Here is a 9,683-nt window from a genome sequence, read left to right on the forward strand (position 1 = left end):
TTGTCATATGCACCCTGTGCTCCAGGCAATATGATCTCTTCAGGAGGCCCCCTCACTCAAGCCACAGATTCCTCCCTACCCTTCAAGCTTCCACTCACGTATCTCCTCTTCTGGGAAGTCCTCCCTGACTTGCTCCACTGTCCCGTCAGTCGCAAGGATCTCCATCTCCACGCTGGTCATGCTGTCCTGTGACTGCTTGCTCATTTGCCTCTTTCCCGTACTAAGCTGTGAGCTCTGGGGAGAGAAATATGTGGGTTTTGTCTTTTCTTATCTCTAGCCCTTAGCCCATTGTCCAGAACAGTTAATGCCTGAGTAAACGTTAGCTCTCTTCACTGCCCCTCCCAACTCCTTTAAAACCGTGTCTCACAGCTTGATACTTAAAGCTAAAAACTGGAAATGACCCAAACATCCATCAACAGAATGCATCAACTGTAGAGTATTCATACAGTGGTACACGGCAATGAGAAGAATAACACACAGCAGAATGATGAAGCCAACACGCATAAGGTTGAACAAAAGAAGCCAGAACCAAAAAGTACCTTCCATGTCTATGAAGGTGAAAAACAGGCAATAAATGTGTGGTGACAGAGGCAGCGCGGTGGGTATCTCGGTGGGGGGGGTGGGGGCGGGGGATTGCCTGGGAGTGGGCCTGGCGAAGCTTCCCAGAGGGCTGCAAACATTGCTCACCTAGACCTGGGTGGTGCTCACACAGCTACGTCCATGTGTAAATGTTAATCAAGCTGGATTTTTTGTGCGCTTTAAAGCAGATAATTTTCCCTTTATTTTTTTTAAGTGCTATAATTGTGCAACAAATCATGGATAACAGACCTCTTGTGTCTCAGAGCCACTTCCTGCTACCGAGTCCCCTGATTTTAGGTGATGATAACTGAAGCCCAGAGAGGGTAAACCACTGAGGTGGAGTTGCCCAGCACATCTGTGGAAAGCCCACATCCTAAGGAGGGGAATGCCCATGCAACTAAAGGCTCTTCAGGGGCAGGCTCTGTGTCTTTGTGTTTCTGGCACAGAGCTCTGTGGTCTCCAGATATTGGTGGGGGCTACCCCCAGTCTGTAACTTGTTGCTGCTGGGGTGGTGAAACATGGCAGCAGTGTGGCCATTAAGAGCACTAACTCTAAGGGCACAATTCTGTAACTGTGTGGACTTAAACTCTCTGTACCTCAGTTTCCTCATCTGCAAAATGGAGATTATAATAGTACCTACCTCATCATGTTCTAAGGATTAGATGAGTGACTAAACATAAAGCCCTTAGAACAGTGCCTGGCCCCAAGCCCTGTAAGTGTTTGCTATGATAACCTCTATTACGGGAAAACCCAGGCAGACAGTCCAGAGTTAAACTTTACTCTGCCACTGGCTGTGCCACCTCAGGCAGGTTGATTAACCTCTCTGAGCCTCCATTTCCTCATCTATTAAACAGAGCTAATAATACTTTTCTTTTGTTATACAAGCAAAATAATGCATGAAAAGCCCCCGGCTAAATTCCTTGTGTGCAGGGACCACGTCTTACGCATCCCTCTTCCCAAGCCCCAGCACTGGAAGGTGCTCAATGGCCTGTAAGAATTATGCCTTTCCCACCCACCCTCGTCCAGCGTCCATCCTCCTTCTGGTGCTAGCAGACAGCTGCATCTAGCGGACAACTCTGTAACTGCATGCTGGCCAAGTTCCACTCTCCAAGCTGGGTGCAGTCCTTTAAATAAACCTTTTAAAATAGGCACTCTGCATTGGACAAGTATTCGTTAGGTGCCTGCTGTGTACAGGACATGGATCCAGGACCTAAATAAAATGAAGCAAGAGATACAAGATGACTGCAGAGGCGTGCAAGAAAAAAATCACCAACAGTTATAACCGTATCATCAATACCCTACGTTTTTATCTTAAAGAAAATACATAGGGGGACTTGACACACTGAACAGTGTCTTCTTGGGAAGTTGTTTTTTTTTTTTTTAACATCTTTATTGGAGTATAATTGCAGGAAGTTTTTACAATTGCAGGAATGATTTCCAAGTGGCCGTTTCGTGTCAATGACTCTCAGTTAAGGCCAAAGCAATGAAATGAAAGCTTAGGTCAGAAAGGTGATTCCCTTAGGATAGCCAGACTAGCTTCCCAGGATCTTCATGAAGAGGAGGACTGGGGGTGTCCAAAGGCCATATTCTTCCACCACACTTTACTACCCCTCCCCCAGACATAAGAGTGAAGAGGGTCTAGCGGTAGCACAGATCACATACAACTGGGGGGAATCAAAGAAGACTTCGTGGAGGAGACTGCATCTCACATGGGGAATGAAGGTAGAGAAAGAGTGGGTGGCTGGGGCAGGAAGGGCGTTCCGGTGTGACGGACCATACAGTGTACAAAGTGAAGTAACAGGGAAAGCCTGGACAGGAGAGTTAGGGCCAAGTCATAGAGGGCCCCAAAGGACCGGCCAAGGAGGCTGCATTTAATAGAATCAGGGGACCCACTGAGTACCAAGGTAACCTAATCCGAGGAGGTCAGAGAAAAATCTGAGATCCAGAAACTAGTTAGGTGGCTACTGCAAGAGTCCAGACCACACCTGTGGGAGTTGCACCATGATGGAGACAATAAGAGATACTGGCGAGGCTAGAAGCAGGGGGAGGTTCAGAAATTGGTAGTAGTGGGTCAAATGGGAGAACCCAGGGGAGAATTCAAGGTGCCGAGTCTTGGGGATATGAAAAGGAAAAAAGCAGAGCTATAACCAGAACGTGGACTTGACCAGGAAGGGACTGATGTGAGCAGGGGGTGGAGACAATGAGCTGGGTCTTCAACAGGGAGAGTGTGAGTTGCCAGCGTCCACAGGAGACCTGGTACCAAAGCTCAGGAGAGGAGCTGGGCTGGAGGGAGAGGAGGCAGGTACCTACGCCTGTGATTTGGGAGTCACTTACCTCTGCCTGTGCCAGCTGAAGACTTGGAAGAAGACAAAAGAAATCACGTGCGGAGACATGGGGGCAGAGGGTAGATGTCACCTGGACATCATCAGTCTGCCTCTTTTTAAAGCTTCCTAGGGACAGAGGAAGCTGAGGAGGGACAGAAGACAGAGGGAACTTTGGAGAGAGAAAACCAGGAGACCCTGGTGCACGTCCAGCAGCGTCACAGGTCATGGAGTGATTCAGGGGTCAGGGAGACCGGGAGGCAACCACTGGATTTGTGGTTGAGGGTTGTCATGGGTGACCCTGGAAAGAGCGGTTTCAGTTTCGGGGGCAGAAGTCAAGCCACAAAGATTTAAAAGGCAAGAGGCAGAGGGTGTGGGGCAGCTGAGGATCCCAGGAGGAGGGAGGTGATGGTGAGCAGAGGTGGATTAGGGGGAGGCAGGAAAGGTGCCTTGGGAACAAAACTTAAGGAAGGCCCTCCCTCTCAGGGTCGTGCAGGTGGCCCTGATGAGGAGGGGCAGACACCTGGTCCCAGAGCTGTTGAGAGATAGAGACCCTCTGAGACTAAAGGAACTGAGATAACCCAGGAAGGGAACTTAGAGACCCAGACAGAAGCTAAGACCCTTCGACCTCCACATCTAGGCAAAAACACAGTGGCCAGTGGTAGAGCCTCGGAGGACATGAAGGCTGGGGGAGGGGAGGGATGGAAAGAGGATGCACCGATAATCTGGGAGCAGGGGCAGGGGACTCCGAGAGAAACACAGAGAGAGAGTGGAGGAAACCAGGGAGGGAGGGAGAGCTTCCTCGGGACCCTCCTGGGGAGATTCTCCCCACCGCGCCTCAGTGAGTGTTAGGATGAGGGAGAGTCCCAGGATCCTTGTGTCAGCCTGAGGAAAGCAAGGGGTCCAACTCTGCCTTTCCCCAGGCTGCTCCAACTCAGGGAGGTTTGTGGTCCCAGCCCAAGAAGGTCTGTACCCCACACCGACCCAGCACACCACAGTACATGCTTCCTTCCTCCAGGAAGCCTGAGCAAGTTTTTCCATCCTGGGACTTAGTTTCTGTAGTGAGCTAAATGGTGGTACCCAAAAAGATAAGTCCCCGCCCTAACTCCACTGCCCCCAGAACCTGTGAATGTGACCTTATTTGGAGAAAGGGTCTTTGCAGATGTAATTTAGTTAAGGCTGTCATGATGAGATCATCCTGGATTATCCAGGTGGGCCCTAAATCCAATGACAAATGTCCTTATAAGAGACAGAAGAGGGGAAGGCCACGTGAAGCTGGAAGCAGAGATTGGAGTAAGGCAGCCACAACCCAAGAAATACCTGGAGCCACCAGAAGCTGGAGGAGGCGAGGAGGGATTCTCCCCTAGAGCCTCTGGGGGGAGCACAGCCCTGCAGTCACCTTGATTTCGGACTTCTAGCCTTTAGAATTGTGGGAGAATAAACTTCTATTGTTTCAAGCCACCAAGGTTTTGGCAATTTGTCGTGGCAGCCCTAGGAGACCAATATAGTACCCTATTCCGTAAAATGACTAGAAAGATTCTAGGGATGCTTCCAGCCCTAAGATTCTCCAAATTAAACCATTCAGCAAGGAGTTCCAGGTCTGGCCAAAAGGTGTTTTTTAACTCACTGCCCAGCCCCCTTCCAGGTTGAGGATTAATACTTTGACTTGAAAGAGGAGGAAAGCCTAAGGAAAGGCATCCCCTCCCACGCCTCAGAGAAGAAGGAAGAGTCCCAAAAGGGTATTTCATGACCCACCACTCCTCTCCTTCGCCCAGAGCTCACGCCACCCCGCCCAGGCTGGTCGAATGGGCCCAAACTGACCTGACTAAAAGCAAGGAGCTCTTTGAAAGCAGGAGTCTGCCTTTCTGAATTTCTCCTTGCAAACCTCGCCCCCTCCTCACAGCGCCTCTCTCCCCACCCCTCACATTTGCGTTCTTCCTTGGCTTTCCCCATTCTTGGGGGGCAAGATAAGATGGATACCCCTGAAGCCCAGGAATGGAAGGCACTCCCCCACCGTCCTCCCTCCTCCCCACAACACAGCTGGAGGGGGAGGGGAGGTCAGCAGGGTTCATAAAGGCCAGATGTTGAGGAGAAAGAGAGCAGTGCCCGACCCACACCCACCCAACCCACCCCCACCCCCACCCCCACCCCCAGCAAAAGAAAAATTAAAAGAGACAGCTTTTAAAACAAACAAAACTTTTGTGGTCCAAAACAGTTTTTCTCGAGAATCTGCTCTATGCAAACATTAACAACTTTTTACAAAACATTTTCACAGAAAAGGAGTCAAGTCCTTCCCCAGTATCATATGTGGGAATTGTTCCTCCCTTGTCCCGTCTTGGGGGAAAAGGGGGTGATATTCACTAGTGTGGGCAGAAGGGTCACTGGGTCCCTCAGTTGTTATGAAGATCGGCAACCCCCAGGTTCCCCTCACACCTAAACTTGGAATTTCCCTAAGATCTGAACTCCCCAGACCTCACCTGGGTGGAGGAGAAAGCAATTCCACTCCCCTCTGACTCACTCCCCTCCCCCAGGAAAACAGAACTTCTGACCTCAAAACTAATCCCCTGGCCCTGCCCCTTTCGGATCCATCAGGTCCCTGACAACTCCCGAAATGCCTGAAGTTGGGTGGGGGGAGGATGCTAAAGGTTCCTCAGCCCAGTTTCCTTCAAAACCCACTGGACCTTGTGGTTAGGCCAAGAGCCCTTTCATTTACCCCCTCCACAAAGAGCAGCTTGTCTTCTTTCTAGCCTTGAAGGGGTCTCAGTTTGGGTGTTCAAAGAATGGACCCTGGCCTGCCCTCTACCTCCACACCCTCCATCCTTAAACTGGTGGCAAGGACCTGGAAAGGCAACTTGTTTGGTCTGATTTTATTGATTTCTTCTACCTTCCATTACTTTCCCTGGGATGGTCTCTGGCCCCTTCCCCAGACAAAGTCTGCACTTTTGAAGGGGAGGAGGTCCCCCAGCCCTGCGCCTCCAAATATAAGGAGTAAACTGGCGGAGGGGGCTGACTTATGGGGCGGATGAAAGAAAAGACCTTATAACCTGAAAGCAAACGGGGAATACTGGAGAGGCAAACCCCAAAACTGGACAAAGGGGAAAGGTTGGTGGCTGAGAATGAATATCTCGGTAACTAGGGGTCACTTGACTTGGGGGTCCCTAGGAAAAGAACTGGAAGGGGGTGATCTCCCCGTTGCCTAAGCTGCTCCCTCCCCCATGAAGGATCCAGTGGTGCCCGGAGACTAGGGAAGGCCCGAGGGGAGTGAAGGGTTAAAGGCCTGGATGGTGCGGGTGGGGGATGCCCCCGGGAGCTGCCAATCATCTCCCCACCCCCACCAGGGCCCCCCCCACCCCAATCCCCAGGCTCGCCCACAGAAACAACCGGTTTGTCCATCACCAAGGTCTCTCTCCCTCTTTTTTTTTCCTTGTCTTTGAGCTGTAGCCTCCTCGGCTCCCCCTGGGGTGAAGGCCCTGCCCCCAGAGATCCGAGATGGAAGAGGCGAGGGATTGGAATCTATGTCTTTAAGCCTTTTTCGATTAAGCCTTTTCCTGACTCCAGCCCTTGGTTCGTCTCCAAAGGATGAGGGGGAGGGGGTGTCACCCCAACCAGTTAGGTGCTTGAAGATCACTGTCATTTGAGGTCCCTCTGACCACAGCCCATAAAACCTGAAGAGGACAGGCAAAGGTGAGAAATGAGGGTCTGTCCTCAAGCCCGCAGTTTGGCTGTGGCCCCCACTTTTCCCCTTTGGCAGAAGAGGTCTCACGCTCAGAGCTGCTCCAGGTTGATCCCCCAGAATTTGAGGCCGGGGGGCTCAGGGACAGCGGGACCCCCAATCTGCCACCTCCACAGCGGGTGGGCAGGCGGGGGCTTAGAGTCTCCCTGGAGACGAAGCGAGGATGCCGGCCCTAAGTCTCCGTCCTCCCCCACCACCAGGGCCGGGGGGCAGGGGAAGCAGTCGAGGAGGCTGAAGGTGCTCGTGGTGGGGAGCGTCGGTGCAGGACGGCGGGGCTGTGCGCTGCGTTGGGGGGGCGTCGGCCGCCGGCGTTTCTTGGCGGCTCCCCGGGAGGGCCCTTTGGCTGGGGGCCGCTCGGGCCCCCGGCGCAAACTCGGAGTGTCGAGGGCGAAGCCCTTCGCGTAACACCAAAGTTTCGAGCGGCGGATCAGACGATCGAAATGTTCCTGGCGGAGATCGCCGGGCGCCGCCGGAGCTTCGCTGGCCGTCGAGGGGCTGGCGGCCGTTGCCTCGGGGGCGGCCTTCGGGGGGTTTCCATCGACTGCGGCAGTCTGGCTCGGCGGGGGCGGCTCCGGCGCTGTCCCGGGCCCCGCGGGCTCAGAGGAGAGGCCCGCAGGTGGCGGCGGAGGCCGGGAACCCGGTTCCTGATGCGGGCTGGCGGCGGGGCCAGGCTGGGAGTCGAGACCGGGGGCTGGCCTAGGCGGAGCCGAGACGGAGCTGGTCGGAGATTCCCGAGGGCGCCGGGGCGCCGGGCAGCGGCCGGGAGGTACGCCGGAGCGAGCGCCGAAGTGCGGGAAACTGCCTCCGCCCTCTTCCTCCTCGCCGCGGCTCCGGCACACAGCGGCGTCGGCATCCTGGCTGGCTGGGGAGTTGGGATCGCTGTAACGCCAGGCCTGTCCCGCGAGGTGCTTCAGGCCATCCGGGGCCCAGCCGCCGGTGCACAGGGGGGCATGAGGGTCCAGCAGCACCGGAGCCCGCGGCGCCAGCTCCCCAGGCCCCAGGTCCAGAGAGGACGCCCGGGGTTTGGCAAGGGCGCAGAAGGCAAGGGCACGCAGGCACAGCGGAGAGAACTCCTGGGTCCCCCGACGCGTCTTCCGGGGTGTGGGGGAGCAGGGCGACCCTCGCGGGGACGCCGGCACTGCGAGGCGGGGAGCGGGGCACAGAGTCTCCATGGAACCACCCGGGGGGGTGCCCACTGCGGGGGCCCTGGTCCCAGCGGCGGGATGCCCTGGCTGCCCGAAGAGCCCACGGGCGAGGGGAACATCGCCCCCCCTCGACGGGGAGGTCTCTGCTCACGGGCGCCCCCGGCCCGCACCCCTGGGCCGCGGGGCTCCGGCTCCCTCTTCGATCTCGTCACGCGGCCCTCCTGGCGGCCGGACTCCTGGGTCCCTGCGAGTCCCGGCGCGGTCTGCCGCCCTTCCTGCCGCCGCGATCCCTGTGCAGCCCAGGAGCGAGCCCTTCTTGAGTTGCCCAGAGCGCAGAGGCTGGGGAAACAAAGCGGCCGGCGGCCGCGGGAGGCGGGAAGGACCCCGGGCCCGGCACCCGGTGCCCGGGCCCAGGCGGCAGGGAGGGCGCCTTCCGCCCGCTCGGCTTCTTTCTTCCCCGCTGGCTCCCGGAGACCGCGTTATAGAGAACTGCCCCCTCGCTGCCCCAATACCAGCGCCGGGGCCGCGAGCCCGCCGCTGATTGGGCGGCACTGCCAGTGACGTTAGCCCGGACCCCACCCCTCCAGCGGCACCGCCCCCGTCCCCATTCCGCACACAGACACACACACGTGGACCCGGCGCGGCGGCGGCTGGGAGGGAGGAAAGGAGGGTGCGTGCGCGGGTGGGATCGCGACTGGCGAAACGCGCCACTAAACGTGGCGCGGTGGCGTCCTGGTGTTCAGTCGCCGCAAAGCACTTCATTTTTTCCTTAGCAGTCATGGTTTTCGCATCCGGAAAATGGGAATGTTCATATCTACCCTCTTGGGACAACGTGAATCAACATAGGTGAATCTCAAAGGCGACGATGAAAGGAAAGATGAAAAGAGGTTGTTTAGAAACTTTGCACAGCAGGGACTCCTGCAAGCAGAGAATGTTCCCAACCTCTCTGTTTCGGTCGCCTAGAACAGTGCCTGGCACACAGTGGGCTCAAAAAATGTTGAATGAATAGTTAGGAATTCAGTGAGTGTGTGCAAGATGATAAAAGTAAGAAATAAATTCGGAGAGGAGGAGTATTATTACACCCACGAAAGACGATAAATAGACTTTCTCAGTACCTGTTTCCATTTCTGACTTAGCTTCTAAATGGCCCCTTGAACAAATTCTGAGGAGCTGGCTCTGCAGCCCCCCTCAAATCCCAAGACTCTGCCCTGTGAGGCGTGAACTGCCAAAATGGGTTGAGGAGACCAAAGGAGGGGACACACACACCCTCACTCTTATCTCCCCCAGGCAGAGTAAAGCAAAGAAAAAGTGAATTCCAATAAAAATCCTGATAATGGAGGACCACGTCCCCGCAGCACGTTCCATCCTCTTACCCTTATTTAGTTTCTGTAGATCCTGCTATTATATGAAAATCTGTGAGTGTTCTTTGTTGTTGTTGTCTGTCTCTCCCGTTAGTCTGGAAATGAGCTGATGAGAACTTTGTTTTAATCACTTCTGCATCCTCAATGCCTACAACAGTGCCCAGACTTAATAAGTGCTCAATATATATTTGTAAGTGAATGAATGAATCCCTGAAATATTTCTCTCTTAATAAAAATCAGGTTATTGGAATATAGCGACTTCCCATCCCCAGAAATATACAGAGAGATTGATATGATGACATGGAGTAAGGATGTGTTCGTATGTGGGGGGGTGGTCACAGAGAGAAATATCTTACTCTGAGGCAGGGATAAGAGAGGGTTTCTGTAAGGGTACAAATAAGGCAGCTTGCATCCTGGTCCTCCTGGTGATGACAACAGAAGTATTGTTTCCCTACACATCATCACATAACATTTGGGAGGAAAGGGATCAGGAAGCTCTGTCATCCCTACATCCCTTTTGCAGAGGCCAGAGGTAAAGACCCCA

The 9,683-nt window shown here is 54.5% G+C and overlaps 1 protein-coding gene across 1 annotated transcript; it reads right to left on the reverse strand.

Moving 5' to 3' along the window:
* Positions 1–5,110: 5,110 nt before the first annotated feature.
* Positions 5,111–8,233, reverse strand: EPOP (elongin BC and polycomb repressive complex 2 associated protein). The gene has a single exon (XM_032615041.1). It carries the CDS (start codon positions 7,803–7,805, stop codon positions 6,666–6,668), a length of 1,140 nt encoding a protein of 379 aa, XP_032470932.1. The 5' UTR covers positions 7,806–8,233; the 3' UTR covers positions 5,111–6,665.
* Positions 8,234–9,683: the final 1,450 nt, after the last annotated feature.

This window comes from Phocoena sinus, chromosome 20, assembly GCF_008692025.1.
Source record: "Phocoena sinus isolate mPhoSin1 chromosome 20, mPhoSin1.pri, whole genome shotgun sequence".
Lineage (NCBI taxonomy): Eukaryota > Metazoa > Chordata > Mammalia > Artiodactyla > Phocoenidae > Phocoena > Phocoena sinus.